This window comes from Marmota marmota, unplaced genomic scaffold, assembly GCF_001458135.2.
Source record: "Marmota marmota marmota unplaced genomic scaffold, marMar, whole genome shotgun sequence".
Classification (NCBI taxonomy): domain Eukaryota; kingdom Metazoa; phylum Chordata; class Mammalia; order Rodentia; family Sciuridae; genus Marmota; species Marmota marmota.
Window position 1 is genome coordinate 30,567,783 of NW_025999949.1, and position 22,247 is coordinate 30,590,029.

Below are 22,247 nucleotides of genomic sequence, written 5' to 3' on the forward strand. Positions count from 1 at the left end.
GCAATCAGTGGCTCTGCACATGTCACAGTGTGACACCATTTATACACGGGTGGCAGAAAAGGAATCCATGACGTTAGTTTCAGTAGTCTCTAACTTCATTTTGTGAGAAGATTTTATTATATTATTCTAAGATATCTTCCTTTGTATCTATCTATTTTAAAGAAACTATAAAGCCTCCTAAAGATGTTTTGTGGGGAGTGAGCATAAGAAGACAAAACCAAGTGGAAACGGGGAGAATTACTTGAAATTAATCAAAAAGGGATGAAAAATTCTGATAGTACCAAACAATTTTGTATTTCCAAACAATTTAATCCAGATTCACACTCTCCCTCCATTCTTTTTCCCTCTTCCTGATAAAAGAACAGCGTGAGCTTTGTGCTTCTTAGATAGCTAAAGCGTGTTCACACTCCACCAGCTGATTTCAGAGATTGCTTTCTAGCTGAAGCGCAATGGCAGAGTCAGGAGAAATTGGGTGTCTCCTCCAACATACCCCAGGAAGACGTGGGGGAAGGAGATGTTCATGAAAGAAAACAAACATTAAATATAAAACCCAAACCCGCCTTGAAATGCCAACTGATTACAGAGAATCTTAGTAACAGAAACTTTAGGGCATGAAAGAGTTCAGCCTCAGCACATGTTTTACAAGGCAGTGATGAAAGTTTGGAAGCACAGAGCAATGACAGTTTCATCAATCAGATCCACATGTTGTCCCACCAGCCACAACAAACGTCTATTTCCTGTCAATCCAATCCACGAGTGTGAAGGATAAAAACAAAGGTCTAGCCCTCCATTCCAGACATTTACAGTGACTCTAAGCCAGTCCATCTTCCCCTCCATGATTCCTGGACATGAGAATGGTCCTCAAAAGTAATGTAATGTGGGGGGGGGGGGGCCGGGTGAAGCTTAGCAGGGGGCACTTGCCCCACATGTGACACATCCTAGGTTAGATTCCTAGCATCCCCAAGGCCCTGAAAAATAGCAGTGGCTCCACAGTCCCACGTATCTTCAGGGGAAAAAACAAAACAAAACACAAAGCTAAGAATGAAACCATATCGCACACCAATGCTTGAGTGTTCTTCCACCGGGATTCCTCCATATTGCCACAAACGGCTGCTCCGAGATCCTGTCTATAGAGGAATGGCCTGCGAACAGGAGGTTAGGTAACTGGCCCAGGCGGCTCAGCCAAAGAAGAATCAGATTTGAGCCAGGGCCTCTGCATTTCTCCATAAAACTGCCACTGCAGAAAACAAAGGCACATGCGGTTTGTCACCCCGATGGATGGCTCTGCAACCATCCTGAGATCTCTAAGCTGCTCATCTATTTCCAAACACCAGCTCTGTCACTGCTAGTGCTGAAGGATGCTGGCAATTCACTTGTTTCACATTAAGAAGCATCTTGTGGCTGTTACAGCAGGCAGAGCTGCACACAGACTCAGAAAACGCTGTGCATGCCCAGCTGCAGCAGGGCCCATAGTCCCCATCGCTGTTCACCAGGGACAGATTTCTAAAACTGTCCTCAGCTTCAAATCGTCACAAGACTTGGGAAAGAGCAGCAACTGGTTCAAAGAATGCTGCCATCATTTTAGCTGAATCACTGAAGTGCAGATATAAATGTGACAACATTTCTCCATGTAGTAACAGCAAATGAGCCTACACCTCCTAAGTGAGAATACAAGATTATTTATTTAAAGATGCAACAAAACACCAAAAAATAGTAAAACTTTTCAATACTATTAAAAGTTTTCTTCAATTTTTATTAGTTTAAATGTTCTAAAATGTTTTTTCCTTTTCAGGATGAATAAGTAATCTGTGTATCCAATATTTTTAGATAATGCAAAAAAGTTCATCTACTACAATAGCAATAGTTATAACTGCAAAAAGAAAATAGAAAATCTAGAAACCCCACAATGTTCAGAAGAACCATTACTACAAAATACCTGGCATTCAATGTTGTATTGCAAAAAGCCCTTAAAAATTACAGTCAGGAAGACAGTAAATCAAAGGGAAAAAAAAATGTCCTGTCAATCAATGTTGAGTAAAAAAAAAAAATCATGAACTTTCCTCTCTGCAAACTTCATGTCTAGATGGCGTAGAGGGAACCCATGATGGCTCAACACTGCTGGGGGCTGGGGCAGTGTGTGGGTAAATTTTTCCTGCTGTCAGTTTAGATCCTCTTAAGGCTATTCTATCCCTACCAGGCAACAGTTGCTTCCTCATTGTTAAATAACAACTGTTAGATAACAACTGTTATTTAACAATGAGGAAGAAGACAGAACAAGAAGGATGAAGGAGAGACCAAGCTCGCATTCATGGAGCAGACTGAACCGCAGGTGCCAGCCGCTCTTCTGGGTCTGGGCCTGGGAGGACCCGAGTACTGGGGCTGGCCCCTGGCTTACCTTGCTGGATGAGTGCTTCTGCTGCCAGCTCCCCGCTGCCCGCATTGGCGTACTCTTCGTTGGGGTGCTTCCTGTTGTAGTGCCGCTTCAGCGAACCAGAGATGTTGCAGGAGTAATGGCAGTGTGCACAGCGGAAAGGCTGCGGGAAAGGGGGTGCAGAAAAGTGAGCCTCAAGGGAAGCAGAGGAGCACAGCTTCCCCAGTGACATCTCCCTTGGCCCACTGGTAAGCATCTGGCACCCAAAACCCTGTGACAAGCCCTGGGGAAAGTGCTGATCCCAGGAATGCCGAGTCCTGCCTCTGTGGGAACCACCAGGCAACCAGGATGAAGTGCTCCCAAGATGGAGTCGTCTTTCCTAAAGAAGTGTGCTCTCGTTACTTCATTTCCTTTCCTTTTTGGTCTACCCAGAATCTACAGTTCTTGTTTAAGAAGAAAAAAAGCAACTGATCATTCTTTTAAGTGAATGTCATTAAAAGCAGGTTTCATTACAATTAATTTCCTGACATCTGTGCTTCTTCAGCTAAACGACTTCCTCTGTCCATGGTATTTACCTGCAAGAATCTGTGTACGCAGTAGTCACTGGGTAATTCCATCTAGTAAAACCTACTTCCAACCCAAGCTGGGTGAGATGAGGTACTTTCAGGATAAGGACGCACACGAATCCACAGCCTTGTCTGCCCTCCTGCTCACTGTTTTTAGGGAATCATGAAGAGAGGAGGTGAACTCGAGTAGCCAGTGTGACTCTCTAGAACACTCAGGCCTCTTGGGAGCCCAAGGACGCGGCCATGAACTCAGTGATGGATAAGCATCTGATCACTATGGCATCCCGTGCTCTACCCGTGGTCAGGAGGATACCAAAGTGTCCTCCTGAGCCATGTGCTGTGCTGTTCTGATAACTGCTATAGGAATGCTCATTTTTGCATTGCAGACACCAGCAATGGCAGCCACGCTGCCCAGCAGGATTGAAAAACTACAGGGCAGCCAACTATGGCCCCAACACTGGGGGGTTCAACCAGACCATTGAGCACATGGAACCTTGGACAAGTCATAGAGCCTTTCTGAGCACTGGTCTTCTCATCAGGGAAATGTGGGTGGTGACAGCTCCTTGTGCAGCTGTGGTGAGGACTCAATGTTACTGTAAGCGGACATCTAAGATGCCACGTCAACTTTTTTTTTTTTGCTATTTTATCAGAACTCTTGAGCATCTGGGAGCTGACATACCACTGAGTCTTTTAAGACTACATTAAATCCCTGACCATCTGACTCATCGACATTTTTGCCACTCCTACCCCGAATGGGGAGTACATGGAGCAGGGGATACCCTTTCTCCCCTGGGGCTCTCAGCAGCCTCTCTCAATGGTTTCTTCCTCTCAAGTCTACAAATGTGCTGAGTCTTCCCATTGAGAGACAGGCTGAGGAGGAAGGTGGGGTGAGGAACATGAAAGGAGAGCTTCCAAAGTCTTCACCCTCTTTCCACCCCACCCACCCTCTGCCTCCTGAAGAGCAGCTTCCACCGGGGGCCTTCACGCCTGGCTCCCTTGCCAGGCCCCAGGTTCTCCTGGGCAAGCAGCTCCAGAAGTTCCCATCAGACGTCATGGCCCCTCATCACCACAGCTAGCTGCCCCTCCCAGTGCAACACAGGGCACCGCAGTGGCCAGGTTCCCCAGCTGCCCTCTGCATGTTCTGGGTTTATTGACAAGATCTGCTTTCCAGGCCTGATGGCGAAGACTGGCCCTCTCCAAGGTGCTGTCCTTGGGCTGCTCTCCTTGCTCTGCCCTGGGTCCCAGGATGGTTTCTGTGTTGCTGAATGTTGAACCTGCATGTCCAGGGTGACTCTCCTGAACTCGAGTAGCCAGTGTCTCTCTAGAACTGCAGATAGGAGGTTCAACTGCTTTCCAGGCCTCTCTAGAGGGATGTTTTGTAGGTCCCTCAAATAAACAATTTGAGGACTCCCTCTACAAAACCAGCTAATCATATAAAGACAGAAGCCTGACAGTCACCTTAGTCTTTCCTTCCTTCTATACTCAGCCATTTTGAAACTTCCAGTCTTCTGGGAACCTCTCCAGACTCTATCCTTCCCCTCTATCACTGCAGGACAGAGAAAGTGTGACTATAAAGATAACAAGTCACCCCAAACAAGGGTCCTTCTCCAAGAGAAATACACAAAGTGGTTAATCCAGTGGCCCACCCTGGTTTGAGATGTCCCCAGGGAATGTGTGACATCAAGGCCAAACTCAGGACGTGGGTCGTTTTGTGCAGTTCTGCACAGGTTAAGCTCTTGCTTTCTTTCAGTCTTTCATGTAAGAGTGCTGTTGGTTTGGCTCACAAGAGTTTGTTAAATATAAGGACCTGGCACAAAGGCAAAATTACTCAGGCTTTCTCATTTATCAACTGAGAACAAAAGGTCTAAAATTCCAATATATGATTAGTGCAAAGTTAAAATAAAAGCTCAACTATTTTAAAGTGCTTTCATCTCTAAATAAGCAAGTATTATGAAGTTATTATTTTTGGAATGTTAGCATTTACACAGAAATCAAAAAGAAAGAAAACTAAAAATGTTACACTGCCAACCCAGGCAGTCAGGGGGCAACAGGAGCAGGAAGAGAGGGGCCATAAGAATAAGAACAGAATAAGAACAAGAGCAGGTCCCGTGAACCTAACTTCAGACCCACAGCCAATTTCCCCTTTCCTGTAGCAAAGCAAACTCAGAAGAGTCTCAACCCCTTACTCAGCTCCCTGGCAGAATGAGGAGACTAGGTAGACCAGGATCTGAGGAACCACTCTCTGAGCATGAGCAGCTGGTGTCTACTTTCACGTTGGTAGGGACCCTCAGTGAGGCCAATCCTCCCTCCTAAAGGACCCTCTCTAGCATCCTGGGGTCTTTGTCTGCTCAGCTTTGCTTTGACGCCAGGTCTCAGCAGCCTCATAGCCATTCGCCACCCACAGCATTGGGGTTAGCAGGACGCCATGCTATCCCTTCCCTGGGGCTGCTTCTGCTCTCACGACCCTCATAATCCTCCCGGGAAGTCGACCACTACTGCCTGCTACTGTGGGTCCTCACTTACTGTGCTACCTGAGAGGCAGCTGGGCCTCTCCAGCAGAGCAAGTTCTGTCCCGAGTGGCAGGCCACACGCCAGTGTGGAGCTCCACTGGGCTGCTGCTGGGGAAGAGGCAGCCCCCAGAGAGCAGGGGCAGAAAGCCTGAGTGCAGACTGATGCTGTGAGCCCTGAGACGCCATCTCCAAAGCATCTATCTGGCGGCCCCTACAGCAGACAGGCATGGCTCTCTGACCTGGAGGCCCTGCAGTGAGTGAGGCGGATTTGTGACTCTCTGAATATATACAAGTTTTTGGACTTTAATGACAACACCAAAGATTAAATGCTATCTAGGCAAACTAAATCATGAGACTGGGTTTTAAGTCAGATACTCACGAATAGCAAATGACACTAGGTCTCAAAAGGGAAGTTATTTATTCAGAGCTTTCAGGCCAGAATCCAGGCAAGAATTAGGAGGAAGATATAAACAGGCTGCACCAGCCTAGTTCATCTGGAATAAAACATCCAAGTTCTTCTTGCGGTCCAAAGAGAGTGAATCAAACAAGACAGGGGGCCCATTGTTGTGACTAGCAACTCAGTGCTATGCTGGAGTAACAAGACCTAACAATCCTTATTATTACTATGCAATATTTGCTGAGAACTACCATATACCAGATAGCACGGAGTGTTTTTCATGGATCCATTAATGAATATCACAATAACCTTACATTGTACATAAAATTATTATTCTCATTTTACAGATAAGGAAACCGAGGCACAAGTTCCACAGTCCTCTAGCCAGACCATTGGTCTGTATAGGTTTTGGGGCCCCAAGTACAGCCAACAATAAAGGAGTGCTTTGATTTCCTGAGTACATCGTTCCCCAAACCCCCCTGGGAAGGGCCTGGGTTGGTATCCTGGATCTCCCAGACATAAGAAATGAGGAGCACTGTGGGACAGGAGAGCTGTGGGCAGCACCAGAGCTGCTTTAAGGCAGGGATGGGAAGTGGAGGGAGAAAGGCAGCTGCCAGCCAGGTCCTTGGACACCGGGCGCTGGGGTGGGAAGTGATGTCAGGCCCTGGGCAGGAGAACGACATGGCCAACTTTCCATTCAGCAATGTCAGTCTGGAAACCACAGGAAAGAAAGACTTAAAAGGAACAAACTGTGAAGTTTTTCAGGGGTTGAGACAAGATATACCAAGGAAGAGGGCATTTAAGGCAGATGAGGAAGGACAATCAGCCAGACCTAATGCTTGGCATGATGTGTGGAAGAAGGAGGACTCACTCCATGTTTCACACTTGGATGACAGAGAGGGGGAAATGCCACAGTCTAGAAATTCTGTAGATCAGGGAGGCAGGGGTTCCTAGAGCTCTGGATGTCCACGAGGCCAGGGCCAGAGAGTAGATGGAGGCATGAGTCTAAAACTCAGAGGAAAGCTCCAGGCCACAGATGCAGCTCTGAGCACAGGCAACTGGCAGACGCCTTCCAAAAGAAGGCATCACAGTAGGAGAATGCTCAGAGTGAGATGAGACAGCCCTGGAACAGCACCCCGGAATACAGGAGAGGACCAACGAAGAGGGACAGGAAGGGGGACACGAGAGAACAAAGGCAGGTAGAAACAGAGAGGTCTAAGAGTCACGAGGTCTACACAGTGCTGGCTTCAGGGAGGCAGAGACAACATAGTCAAGTGCACAAGGAAACCCAATCAGAAAAAGCCTCACCAGTGTCCACTGGTCCTGGTGGTGAGGGGTCATCAGGGTTCAGTAGCACATGAAAAGAAAAGCGGAGTCACAGAGAGAAGACAGGGCAGAAGTGGGCTTTGGGTCACGGGCCTGTATTCAAAATGCAGCACAAAAAGACCATGGTGGGGGTTGAAAGAAAATGTACAACTGAATTTGTGAGGTTGACGCTCTGTAGGTTCCTGGACTTATGTCAAGGAAGCAGAGACCTATGTCTGATTAAAGTGATGACCATCAATCAGCATGATTTTAAAAGGAAGGTAAATGCACTTCTTCACAATATGAGAACTTATTGTTCTAGTTCTTCAAACAGAAAGAAAAGAAGCAGAAGAGGACTGGAAGCCCTATTTCACCAGCGAAACTGGGTTCTCACTTCTAACCCAGTGAGATTAGAAGACACCTAACCACATGAAAAGGAGGCTGCTCCCACCTTCTGCCCATCAAGGAAGGGACTCAGGAAAGTTTTAAGGGAGACGAGAGGCTGGTGACCAGGTCATGTTTGAGGCTGTGACACTGACAAGCAGCTATGCGCCAAAGCACAAGGATGAGTTTGGGTAAAAGGCGAGGCTGCTTCCTAGTGGGGCTGGGAGGGCGAGCATGGGCAGGCACAGGCAGGACTCAGTGGCTTTCCTCAGCTGCGCACAGCCAGACCGACCCAGAGCCGGCAAGGGAGGCTGCTGAGTAATGGTGAGACCACTGACAAATGGCAGGAGAGGAAAATGAATCAGCTTCAGACCACTCTCTTGAAGGCAGGGAGGGAGGATGGCAGGAGGGGCTGATGCGTGACCCCCAAACTTCTCTCTAGAAACTCCAAAAGGCCCTCAGTCAGAGCTGAAGCAACAGTCTCCAAATGCTGCGGCTGAGTGAGCACCACAGGATGGGAGAGCGGGGGCCAGGACAGCAGCAGGCCCGCCTGCCCAGGGCCACAAAGCCTCCCTGTGTATGAGGAGGCCAAGGCTGCCTAGATGCCACCACCTATAAGCCACATAACTTCAGGCTTTTTCCTAAATACCCTGGTGTATGTTTCCTCCTCTGAGATCAGGGGTCAGAGAATACTGATGGCACACAATTATTGCATGGGGCAAGACAGCAGTGTGTAGCAGTGTCCTCTCCTCCTCATCTGGGATGGTATACTCCTCCTCATCTTGGGATGGTATACGTTGGCTTCCCAACGTCTTTCCCCCCTGAATTCTCTTGTAGAAGACCACCAGGCGATCTCCCTACACCCAGGCTCCCCGAGGCACGCACTCCTCTGCGGGACTCCTGCTCCGCAGGTCAGAGCCCATGGTGGCCCAGCTCCACCTGTCCAGGGGGCCACCCCACTACACTCCCTGCCTCTTTTGACTGACATACTTCCCTTGTGTTTATCCCTTCTGACACAACACACAGCTGGCGGTTATTCTGATTTGTCCTCCTCGTGAGCGTAGAGCTCAGGAAGGCTGCTTCTCTTGATTGTTTCTGGCCTGTTCTGATCACTGGGTCCTGCAGCACCTTGGATGGTGCCTGCAGGTGGGGGCTCAGGATTGATGGAAGGGGAGTGACTCTGAACATGCCTCGGGACAAGGTCTGCACTGTGATGACCAGGAGCTGCCCGGGTTTCCCTAGGCACTGTGGGGGTGGAAAGGGGGAAAATAGAAAACACATCAAAAGGCGAGAAGCAGGCACAACTAGGGCTATGCTTATTTTTTTGTTCTTCATAACTGCCATGTTTTCCAGGCTTTCTACCACAGAAGCACTTAAGTAACCAGAATCATGTAAATATTAAGTTAAACATGTTTTAAAAATTAGGCCCAGGCCCTGAGCTGGACTTCCACCTGAGAGCATGGCATAAGAGAGAAGAATCTGGCACGGCTCTCACTGAGTCAGGGAGGCCTTGGTGAGACTCTGTGGCACAGGGTCCTGGCCCCGCTGAGCATGCCCCCTACGATGGGGCAACAACAGCTCAGTCTGGGCTCCAGCCACCTCACTGGTCCTCTACAGCAGCCTCCAGAGAATTGTCTCTTACAGTGTAACTCAGACCATGTCACATCCAGCTCTTGCCATCAAACAGCCTCTGAGGGCGCTCAAGGAGAAAGCCCACCCACCTTGCCAAGGCCTAGAGGGCCTGCCTGCTTGGTGCCTGCCACCTCTCTTACCACATCCCTCTCCACAGTCACCCTATTCCTTGGTTCCAGCCACACTGGATCCTTCCTCACTCTCACTTCACCCAGAACATGTCACCAGCATTGTGACTGTGTCTAGGGACAAGTCAAGTCTTCCACTGCCCATCACATCCCAGTCCCCTCCCTGTCATTCTCTCCACAAGAACCTGGGCCAGTCCCCTGCTCAGAGCCTCCACAGTCTGTCCACAGCCCATAGAGACAAGGGGCATGTAAGACGCAGACCTCTCTCCGCCCACCCTGGGTCTGCAAGGTGCCCAGCAGGAGCTGTGCATTCAGGTGGGGGCAGCAGGAGCCCAGACAATCTTCATCACCCTCCCTGTGCACTCAGCCAGGTGCATGCTGGGTACTGCATGGAAGCCCACTCCACTCTACTCCACTCCGCCAGTTCTGACTCAAGTTTTTAAGCTGTTCCTTTCCAAATACTCCTGACCTCACCCTTCGCTACTTGGCTAAGCTCTAGGGCTCAGGTGGAGATTTCGGTTCCCTGATGGTGTCTCATAGAATAGCATGCAGAAATCCACTTCTGACCTTGGGTTAGGCCCTGTGTCTCTTTCTCTAAATATTCTCAAGAAAGAATACATTAGCCAAGCACAGTAGTCATACCTATAACCCCAGGTACTTGGGAGACTGAAGCAAGAGAATTGCAAAGTTTAAGGTCAGCCTCAGTAACTTAGTGAGATCCTGTCTCAAAATAAAAAATAAACAGGACCAGGGGTAGAGCTCAGTGGTAGAACATGAATGAGGCCCTGGGTTCTACCCTCAGTGCTAAAAAGCAAAAAGAAAAAGAATGAGTCTAACACTATAGGACATCAAAATAAAAAAGACATATGCTTATCTTAGTGAAAAACCAGCAAATGTTTCTGAAATAACAAGAATCCCATGCTGACCTGCTCATTCCAAGCAGAGCATTAAGCCTTAGATCCCCCCAGGGATGCATCCTGGGGTCAGAACGTCTGCCCATCTAGGCGTCTTTTTACATTCTGAAAGAAGATAACACCATTCTGCTCCACAGATCTGAGCCGATGAGTTTAACATATTCTTTATACCCAAGTCCCTAAAACTGATAGTCCTAGAGTGGAGAAGCTCTCCAGACATGCTCCCCTTCACTCCTCAAAAGTCATGGCTCATATATCATTCTCCCTCACAACTCCCCATCTGGCCCCCACATCTAGGGAACCTGGCACCAAGCCTGCTGCTGAGCAACTTTACCTGCATGCTCAGTGTCCCAGCCTTGCAGCCCTCTGAGAGCAAAGTCCACTCAGAACTCACTCACCTATGCTTCCCGGGAGCCAGAGCAGGGCCTAGCATAGGTGGACACCCAGTGGATAGAGTCATGTGTTAAATGGAAAACGGAAATCACCTGCCTCTTTCTGTTAACAACTCACGTGAGGTTAGTTTGGCAAACCCTCCTGACAACAATAACAAACCTCCCTAAGAATCTGAATCTGATGTTTTTTTTTTTAAGACATTAAATTTTAGAACTTTAAGACATTATAAAGAGACCAAAAGTCACAGAATGAGAGATTACATTTCCAACATACATCCAAAATTCAATCCACACTGCAAATATATAAAGAATTCCTAAAGATAAATGAGAAGGGGCTGGGTTATGGCTCAGCAGTAGAGCGTGCAAAGCCCTGGGTTCGATCCTCAGCACCACATAAAAATATATAAATAAATAAAATAAAAGTATTGTGTCCAACTACAACTACAAAAAATAAATATTTTTTAAAAACGAGAAAACAATAAAATCACCCATTAGAAAAGTGAGGAAATAATTAATCAGACATTTTACTCCCAAAGAAACAAGAAAGAAAAGGAGGAAGGAAGGAAATTTCAAGATCAAGAAATATGTGAACGGGCTCAACATCACTAGCGATCCTAACAAAGACACCACACAGAGAGGCTGGCATGCCCCCAGGCCCGGCACCAAGGCAGGGACCAAAGGGCTCCTGTGTGCTGCTGCTGCAGGGAGCTATGGCTGTGGTCTAGAGAAGCTGAGAGCATACATGTCCACAGCAGCAGAGCTCACGGCAGCACCAAGACAAAAACCCCATCATCCATCTGCAACGGAATGGATAAGAATGTCATGCTGGTTCATGCAGCAGAGGACTATTACACATAACAGAATGCTGTACTGCAAAGGAATGAAAAGAGTCAGAGCCATGTTCAAGGACACTGTTCAGTCTTACAACACAGGCTGAGTAAAGAAGCATACTCAAAACAAATACACATGACAAAAATACAACGCATATATAAATCCATACAGACAATTAAGATGCGCAAAAGCACACACCAGATTACTTTGTTTAGAGATGCACACAAGGATTGTAAACTATAAAGAAAATAAAAAAGCAATTCTCAGTGAAGTCAGGATAGTGCTCCCTTCTGGAACAGAGAAGTAGTGGGCTCAGACAGGCCCTGCAGAAGGGCATATGATGATTGGCATGGCCCATTCTGGGCAGTGGCTACACAACTGTTCATTTAAGAATTATTCTTCTTTCCATGCATTTATACTATATGCACTATTCTGGATATACTTTCTATTTCACGATAAGTGAAAAAAAAAAAAAAAGAGCAGGAAAAGAAAGCAGACGACTAAGTGGGTAAACAGGACACAGACCCACCCCCTGACAAGCTTTTAGGAGGAGTGCAGGTAATTTACGTGAAAGACCTAGAACAACACAGAGAACCCCAGGGTAGTCACCATCAGGTACTAAGGATGACACCGCTGGCCATGCAAAGTGATTTTAGGTTTATTTTTTTCACTGTACAATAAAAATTTGCACTGGTACTATAAATGTGCTCTAGCATATCCACCATAACCCAAAGTGTCTAAAAAGGAGACTGCAGTAGGAGTGACAGGCCTGCAGAAAATATTAACTATAACTCTAGCATTGCCGAACCTAAATCAAGCTCCACGGGTGGAGCGACTGTCTTGGATTATGCAAGCATTTCCCTGGGGCTTCAGTGATAGGACATGTATAAGATTTACAGCAGTGCTTCTGCAGCTGAGAAAACTCGACAGGAAGATAGAGGTTTTTCATTAATGTCTGAGGTAGCCATCAATCCTGTAAAATGCAAGCTAGCACCAAGTCACCTGAGAGGTGCAGCTGAGCAAAGAGGAGGTGGGGAGGGATCCCAAATTCTTGAGAACTTTGAATTCAGGGCTCATCTCTCTCCCAGACTTAATTTAGTTACTACTGAGACTGAGGAAGCAATTTCATCTAATCAGAGTCTGGAAAGAAGAGGATGAAGTGACAATTTCTTCAAGGGGAGGTCTTACCTGGATTTTATTTCTGGAACAGGGCAATCAGAACAGATGTTTCTGCAATATGTTCCCTACCATTTGCCATGGAGAGATCTACGGTCAGGGACATTTCTCATTGATGGGTAGAGATATCACCAATTGCATAAATGAGTAACAGTGTCAACAGAGCAGCCTGCACAAAGAGGTCCATCAAATTATCAACCACTGGCAGCTTGGACATGGAAACTCAGTGCAAACACCAAGGCATAGAACTCACGATATTCCTTTTCACCTGAAAGTCTGCATTTGGAGTTTTAAGAATTCCCATGTTTATTCCTGCCACTGCTGAGAGAGAGCAGATCAAGGGGCAACCGAATTCACTGCGGATAACAAGAGTGGTCACGGTCTCTCCTGCATGCTTCAATTCAGCATGGAAAAGAAGAGTTAATATTTGCATTTTGCAAATGAGACCCTGGGAGGTGGAGATGAAGGCACTGCAGTCACTCAGCAGCAAAACTAGGGTTTGGACTAGGGTCTGCCTGACCTCAAAGTTCAGGTCACTTTCCTGGGCCACTGGTGTCCCCATTGCCAAGGCCACTGCAAACAAGCATTGCTTAGCAACCATCACTCCTGCTAATGGACTCCTGGGTGGCTCCTGCCACTCTCCCTGTTATACCATATTTGAAGCTCTGCAGATGACTTCAGGCTTCAAATCAGAGCATCAACCATTTTGCAGTAGTCTTTCCAGCACCTAAGGTTCTGGAAGCACCACCTACTGACCATTTCTTCCTCTGCCCTGCTGCTCCCACCTTGGGGACTTGCTCTCTACAACCTCTGTCTGGCCTGCCCATGAAAACCTGCTGTCTATCACCACCTCCAAACCTGCAGGTCAAACAGGGTTAACACTGCTGCAAAACTGAAGATCGATCATGACTGCATTTCCATAGATTTCCAAAGAACACACCAGAAAAGGATTACATACACGCCCTTTTACAGGAATTTCCACTGAGATTCCTTGAACATAATACAATAATGAAACAAGGCTTACTGTGCCCTACACAAGAAAACAATATTCTATAGATATTAAACCTGCTCTTTGCCAAGAGGCAGCTCCTGATGGGATGCGCCATCATCTGTTGGCAACAGGGACGGGCTGGCTCACAGCATTTGGTGAATGTAAAGAATCCAATGAAACTGGGACCCTGCTGGTTCCCTCAGAACAGAGCATCTCACTTCTACAGCCCTTATGCGTGCTCCATCTCAGCTTGATCACCACACCCTTCACTACTGCCAGAGAGCTCAAGGCCACATGGTGAACTGAGAATGGAGTTCACCACATAATGGACATAATGGACAATCTTTTGAACCCTGAGTCCTTGGGCTCTGCACCCTTGAAGAAGAGCTGAGATGAATCTGTGACACTGATGTTCTGTGTAATCTATTTGTTTATTCATTCATTCCCTCAATAAATATTTATTAAGTGCTGCCTAGGTGCTGAGAGAACAAAAACTAAAACACAGAATTTCCATTCTTGCACCATGAACAAGTAAGCTGATGTCCTTAAGCATATAAAAACAAAGCTATAGGGTGAAGACCTGAAAGTGGTCCCAAGCACCATCTGGGAACAGAGCACACAGAGGAGATCAGACACAAACCGAGTCAGGAGGGTGCGGTGCAGGCCACACTGAGTCTACACTTGGCGTGTGGAGACTGAGGCTGAGTGAGCCATAGGCAGGCAGGCAAGTTGGCAGGGGTTTGTAGCCTTCTGTAGGATGTATGCTCTGAGTGCCACCAGAAGCCATCTAGGTTCATTTTACTATTTTCTCTGTTTGGGGATTTCCTGCTAACCAGTATTTTCCTGTTTCACAGACCTAAACACTGGAGGCACTTGGGTTAAAAATGAGGGTAAGGTCTCTGGTCATATAAACTGAGAGCCAATATTCACTGTGTCCCTTCTGCACCCCACTTACCAACATCCCACAGAATCTGTGTTCCAGGAAACACCCTCTGGAGAACTGTGGTTCAAGTGTTCGAGTGGGAGCCTCTCTAGTCTCTCCCAGGTGACGGTGCTTCCTGGGGACAGGTGTCATGTCTTAAAACTCTGCTGGGTGGACCACTGTGGCCAAAGGAGGATTTGCAAAGCACAACATGCAAAAACAAAACCCCTAATTGGCTGACTGTGGGATTAACCTTGCTACTCAATGGTAATGTACCTAAGAGAATCTTCTTTTCCACTCAGAGAAACTTCATTACACTGAATCTTAGAACCTTCAGGTTCTAAGATTATGGCTCAGTCAAGTCAGTGACCTTCTTAGGATGTTCTAGATGATAATGTGGGCTGAGACTGAAATATTTCACAGACATTCAGTGGACATCCTCAGTGTCTGCTCTCATCCTCCTTAGAGGCATTTTGGCAGAGTCATGTGCTGGCTCAAATAGCAAAAGACACTGGTCACCAGGCCAGTCTCCAAAGATTGCATCTGCTCCCCTGAACTGGCAGGTGAGCTAATCAAAAAATAAAAATATACACACTCACAAGAACAAGGACCAAGATGGCAAATGATAAGATGCACGGTGGTACTCTTAAGGGAAGTTCCCCAAATGCATCTGCAAGTGGAATCCTTCCTCACCTCCTCCTCTGCCTGAGCTCAGTAGGAAATCAGACCTGCAAACACAAAGAGGGTTGGGGCAAGGGGCACATGGCTGACCCTGATGTGACAGGAACACAGAGAGCCTCATGATGCACTGACAGTCACAGCAGAGAGAAGAAGACAGAGAAAGAGACACAAGCAAAGAGATGTGAAAACACCACACCACAAAGAGCACCAGGAGGGCAGCAGGTTTCCCGGAGCCGGTGTTCCTGATGGTAAGCCTATAAAGGTGTTTGAACTGAGTTCCAAAGTAAGGATGATGTTTACAGGGTCTCCATGTGAATGAAAAGATCACCCCCTTCTCCTTGTCCAATGGCCAAGTACAGTTCAGGCAGAGTTTTGTACGCCACACTTGTTTGTAACCTGAGCCCTCCTGAAATCTGAGTGGCTCAAGGTCAAGTTCCCTTGGCCAGGGAAGAAAAGTCTCATGACTTTTTTTCCTTTCTTCCCCAGCCTGTGTCTGGTGACGGTCTATGCGTCACAGGGAAGAGGTGGATAGGCCACTGTGCCAGTCATGAAAGAAGCCATGGGTTTCATTTCTTCTCGGCATTTTATTNCCATCTCTTAGGATTTTCAAATTTGAGAGCATAAAGTTGGAACTGAGCTCCATTCAGGGTCAATGACAACAGAAACAAAACCAAAACTGGAGCAAAGATCCAGACAGAAAAAGCCAGGTTTTAAAATAAGGCCAGAAACAAATTAAACAATTTAAAAGAATAAATGTTTTCAACCATGGGGCACCACAAGTTCAAAGATGGCTTGCATTGAGGCAATTATCTCATCACAATAAATAACAGTAAATCAATCCACACTAATTGCTTTTCATGCAAGAGCTTAGAAGACTCTTTAGCATTCTCTGATTATTGATTTTTTTGGTAATCACCTCTGCTGTCAAAAATGTAATATTTCCAGAGAATATACTGCACACTCTTAGATAGACAAGATTTTAATTTAACGTGAAACTATCTGATTTTCATTTTTTCCAAAGATGCTTTAAAAATCTAAAGCACATGGAGCTGAAGATGAAACCAAGGTTTTTAGCAGAGATTTTTCAGTTGAAAGCAATTTTAAAAATGGCCCCTCCTAACTGCCCCCACCTCCCACCATCCTTCTTCCTCCTACACACATGCCACAATCAAAGGAAACAAGAGAATCTCCAATTCTTCACTGTCCTGAAAATTCAGAACTGAAAAGCAAAACAAACACCACTAATAAAACCCCACACTTTACATCTTAGCCTTTGCCCCTGGGTTCAGTGATTTCCCCTGAACTTGGAAAGTATTCTGACTGCTAACTTCACACTCAGTCAGCATTCTGCTTAAAGATTTTGCTTGAGTTTTGATAGCTACACATATAACTGCAGGCTTATATAATCAAGACGGTAATGGCGGAAAAAAGGAAAAAGGGGTAAAAATGTCCCTCTGCTTTGCTTGAAAGTGAGAAACCCTAGACTAATGGATAGAGAGAAACTGTCCATAAAGACACAAGGTCAAAATCCCTGTGCAACCATTTGACAACTGTGTGACTCTTGAGCATATTACTTAACTAGATTCTGGGCCTCAGTTTGCTTGTTCATAAAATGTGATATTAATGCCTACTGTGTAGGGGCTTTCAGGATAAAAAAGTGCACATAAAACACCTGCTGTATTATCAGGCATGTGGCTGCTGTAAAAGGTCCGTCCATCTTCCTTATTCTGACACTAGACATTGAAACATTCTGCCTTGTGGTAGAACTTTTGCAGGGAAAGATAAAACCATCTCCTGGGTAACAGAAATTGTAATATAAATAAAATCACAATGCCATAAGCAGAGCAGATGACACAGCACTCTGAGAACTGGGACTTTCAGGTTGTGAATCTGAACTGCTTACCAGTGTGTGCCTTCCAAACATTCTGCTTATTTGAGATCATCTGTCACTCAGTTGCTCTCCTTAGAATGAAAACCTCAAGTGAACTGCTCATGTAGCCACAGCCTTGACTGACCTCATCCAAACACCACCTCTGTGTGACTTAGCATCTAAGCCCCCTCGTGCACTGTGTGAGCTCATGTGCCCACAACTTTTGTATGTGTAACTCATTTTGGCTTCACACGAGCACATTAGGAAGGCCTTTGTGATCCATTCCATTATATCAGGAAGGCAACAAGAGGTGGACGACAGTCAACATAGAGCTCTCTGCAGGTTTTTAAAGGTATAGGTTCACACAATAGGATAATATTATATTACCCCAGTTACATCATGACTTAAAGCTGGTGAAGCTAAAGAGTTAATCTGCTGGTCTCCTGACCTCCCAGAGTCCTTGGTATGTAGCTCTCTTGCAGCACTCAACGTATTTGTTATTCCTCAAGATGCACATGTGGCTCTGCTGAGACCTGTGAGTCTGTCCAACACAGGTTCCCCCTGCAGGCTCCCAGCCTGGCAGAGAGCCCGACATAGAAGTGCCTGGGACCTGAAAAGGATGTGCTGAACCAAAGAGTAAATACTTCATATGCTTTTCACGAGAAAAAAAAAAAAAAAGAAAGAAAGAAAAAAAGCACATATTTGTCTTTCTGTTGTCCCTAAAATCCTGAATACTGGACTGCAGTACGACATCCTCCACATGGAATCCTCAGGAAAGTTCATCAAAATACCATAGTCATGTAAATTTTAAATTGCGACAGGCAATAGAGTCCTTTGGTTTCACAGCATGAATTTTTGAGGATTCAACTGAATTTAGACACCTGTCAAACATAAATTTAACTGTGGTTGTCCATATGATGGCCCTGGCTGTTTTCCCAAACTTGCCTACACCTATGAGGTATCTGGCTACAAGACAGAGGATGGATCTGTCCTTCAGAGGGACCGCGGCTCTCCGTCCACTGGCCAAGTCTCAGGTAGGAAGGGAGGGTCAGCACTAAGTCACACAGCAGTTCCTAAAAGTGCAGGTTTCAAAGCTGCTGATTTCAGACTGAGGTCTTCTTCTTTTGCAGACTTACACATTCACACACCACATTTTTTAGTTGCTCTCCAAGAATGTCTTGGTGCCCTTGAAACCTCACAAGAGGAAACAGCCAATGTGCAAGCTCCTTCCAGTGTCAGGGCCTTGTGAGGTCTCTGAGTGCAACTAAGGAAACAGGGAGGGCAGTGACAAGAGAGAAGGGGGCATGTGCAGGGTGACCCTCTTGCAGAGTCAGATTTAGAGGGCACAGCAGCAGGACAAGCAGGAGGGGAACACACAGCTGAGGTCCAGTTACTAAGAACTCCATGTGAAAGGCCCACCTGGCACAAGGTTCTGTGTCAAAGGACAGACCTTTGTGGTCAGTCACATCATGAGGGAGGGTAACATGTCCATGGAAACAGGTGACTTCAACTCTGAGCAGCAGAGGCTGCCACAACCAAGTATGTGAGACAAAGGCAGGATGGAGGGAGAGAGAAGTGCAGTCAGGACAAGTGTGCAGAGAAGAGGAAGCAGCCAACGAAGCCAGGAGGCCTCTGCTGGGAACTAGTGTCTGAGAGCCATGTGCCGAGTCCTCGTCACTTGCTTCCCTACTAGATTCAATATACTCAGAAGGGTGCTGCCCCCATTCCCCACATGGCAGGTAAGTTACAAAGGCTAGGGCACTTGTCCAAGACCACACAGGGAGAAAGTGGCAGGGCTGGATCCTGAGGCCACCTGGCTGAAGTGCCGTGCGGCATCCAATGTCAGGAAAGGCTATCTACTGTAAGAAGGAGGCAGCCTCCCACCTGCACGCCGGGGTTTCTCCCCTGCTCATACTCCTCAGGGGCCCCGCATCTCCAGGTCCTCCCTGCCCTGCACAAGGGTAGTGCCATGTGGAGGCTGCCCTGGTGACCTTGCGTCCACTTGGGACTCTCACACCTGTGTCAAGCTGCTGCTCAGTTGCTCTCCTGGCTCCTGACTTGCAGCTGAGGAGCTACGTGTCAGGGCAGGCAAGAGAGGGCAAGGTGAACACTGCGGCACCCACACCGCTCAGGCACAATGGTAGGCACTGTCAGAATCACGGGGAGGGGGCAAGTTTCTGCTCCAGTTAGGCTGTGGAGAACCATAAAGGACCATCACTCCCACACTAAAAGCATGCAAGACTTTTTCTAAAATCCATCAGATTGCTGAGAACACAAAGGCACTTAAGTGAGCTAAATCCAGAAAAGGAATAAAATGCCGAGAAGAAATGAAACCCATGGCTTCTTTCATGACTGGCACAGTGGCCTATCCACCTCTTCCCTGTGACGCATAGACCGTCACCAGACACAGGCTGGGGAAGAAAGCCTCCCTCCTTTACAAAGTCCACAGACTCACCCAGTGCACTGCAGCCTCTCCAGCTGGGCTGGCAGAAGACAGGAGAGAATTCCCAAGGCATGGGAGCCAGAGCAGGGCTGGAGAAGCAGGAGCTCTGGCAACATGAAAGCTGGAGGCTGGCCTGTAAGTCTCTTAAAGCCCCGTAGAGAGAAAGGCAGCAGCTAGCCAGGTGACAGAGCGCTTGCTGGAGTCTCACTGGTGATCAGATGCTCAGCCTTGCTGGAAGGAAGGTCCTGATCAAGTATTCAGAACAGCTGCAGATGGCGGGCAGAGGGGGGAAGACCAGCTCTAGACCTACAGAGCCCAGATCCAACTCAACTACACATTAGACTTACATACTTCTGTGCTGAGGCACCCCAAAACTACCTCAAGGTTCAACAACTCACTGAGAGAACTCACAGGATCCAACACACAATTTGTTAAAGCTAAAGAAGTCAAAGCTAGATCAGTTAAGGGATGAGATCCCTGGTGCACAGCCCGGGGAACCAGGTGCAAACTGAGAGTCCGCTCCTAGAACAGTCCCATGGGACACACTGATTTCCCCAGCAGTGGGCGATGACAACACATATAAAGGTGCAACTAGAGGAGCTAACCAGAGGTTCACTATCCAGGATTTTATTGGGGGCTGATCACGTGGGCACTCTCTGCCTTACATGCACCAAAATTCCAGACTTCTCAAAAGGCAAGTAGGTCTTCAGCATGAACCACCCTCCTGTACCACGTGGACAGAGGAAGCTCATCTTATCCATCAGAGTACTGGGAACTCTTATGAAGTACAAGTTCCCAGACACCAGCCAAGGGCCAAGCTTGTAAGCAGGCCTCCCAAAGGAAAGCAGGCAGGTGGCCTGCACCATGACTCTTCTGCACAATCCCCACAGTAAGAACATTCACTCTTCCATGCAAAATGTTTACCTCAGCCTCTACTATTTTTTCACACAAAATATTTGGCATTCAATTAAGCATTCCAAGACAAGGAAGGAATTGAGAAAATGTAACCTCAAATCAAGAAAAAGAGTTTCTATGAACTGATGCACAGATGGCCCAGATGTTGAAATTATTAGATCCACACATTAAAATAACTGTGATAAAGGCTCTGGGAGAAAAGGGAAAACATACATGAACAGATGAATAAATTTAGCAAAACAATAAAAACTATTTTTTTTAAAAAAGTAAAATACTAGGAATTTCAAACACTGAAAATGAATAATTCAGCTGATAGTTTTCATAGCAGCGCAAACATATCAAAAGAAAAGGTAAATAACCTTGCAGAAAGGTCAACAGAAATCACTGCAGCACAAAGACAAGAATGAACGATTGTCTGAATGATGCGTGATAAGATCAGTTAAATGTATGGGATATTATTGTGCCAAGAAGGAAAGAGAGAACAAATGAAAACAGAGAAGGATTTAAAGAGAAAATGACAGAGAATGGTTCACCTGATAAAAGATATCAAACCACAGATCCAAGAGATCAGCAAACCCCAAGTAAAGGAAACCACACTTGGACTCACTGACATTAATATAATGAAAACCAAAAAAAAAAAAAAAAAAAAAACAGGAAAATCTTAAAACATCCAGAGGGAAAAGACCCTTTACACACAGGGGTATAATAATAAAGGTTAAAAGGTTAGAAATACTGAAGGACAACAAGTAATGGAAAACATCTTCAGAGTGATGTTCCCCTAGAAATCTGCAATCATCAAAATTCTCTTTTAAAAGTAAAGCCATTTTCAAATAGGAAAACGTAAAGACAGTTTTAAACAAAAACTGAGGGAAGTGAACTGTGCACACCAGCATTTAAGAAATGCTAGAGGAAGTTCTCCAAGCCAAAGGAACATGTACCAGGGAAGCCCAGGCCTAAAAGGGAAAAATGCAGAACACCAGAAAGGATAAACGTGCAGGTAAATTTACATCTGCACTTATTAATTTTTTAAATTAAGTTCTAAAACTTTATTTATTTTTTATTCTAAGGCTTTTAAAAATTATATTTTCATGTGTATGTTTGACACATCTCTAAAATATTTGTTGATTAAGGCAAAAAACAACACTGTATTGAGGAGTTTATAACATAAGTAATATATTTGACAAGACAAAAAACATAGGAGGAGAGTAAGTAATGAACTAGAGTGACGTTGTTCATGAAGTAGCATACTACGGGAAAGTAGACTATGCTAAAATAAAGATAATGTAATCTTCACAGCAACCACAAAAGCACACACATACACACACGCAGTTTGAATGTCAAAAATATCCCCCCAAAAAGATATTCAATACAACATTTGACCAGGGTTCCTCAAAACTTCCAAGGTCCTCAAAAGTGAAACTTTGAGAAACTTTCAATTGCAAACAGGACCTGAAATGACATGACAACTAATGCAATATGGTAGCCTACTGAGATCCAAAAGCAGAAAAAAAGATTAGGTAAGAACCAAAGAAACCTGAACAAAATATGGACTTTAGTTAGTAACGACATATTAATATTGGTTCATCAGTTGTTGAATCTACCATATTTATATTAAATGGCAACAACAGGGGAAACTGGGTGTGGGATATAGAAAAACACTCCTATAGCCTTCAAAACTTTTCTGTAACCCATAAACATCTAAAATAAAAAGTCAATAGAGGAGATAAAATGGGATATGAAAAAATATGATTCACCCAAAAGAAGCCAGAAAAGAGGAGGGGGAAAAGACCTGACAGGACAGAGAAAATAAATAGCAAGA

The 22,247-nt window shown here is 45.9% G+C and overlaps 1 protein-coding gene across 8 annotated transcripts in view; it reads right to left on the reverse strand.

Annotated features, from left to right (window-relative positions):
• Nucleotides 1-22,247, reverse strand: part of Zfat (zinc finger and AT-hook domain containing) — a 179,049-nt gene that overhangs the window by 43,888 nt on the left and 112,914 nt on the right. For all 8 annotated transcript variants that reach the window (XR_007347257.1, XM_048802174.1, XM_015486509.2 and 5 more), the window contains one exon: nucleotides 2,396-2,534. Coding sequence is in view for 7 of the 8 variants with exons in the window: in XM_048802174.1 (XP_048658131.1) it covers nucleotides 2,396-2,534 (139 nt within the window). In the remaining variant the exon portion in view is untranslated. The remainder of the gene's footprint in view (nucleotides 1-2,395; nucleotides 2,535-22,247) is intronic.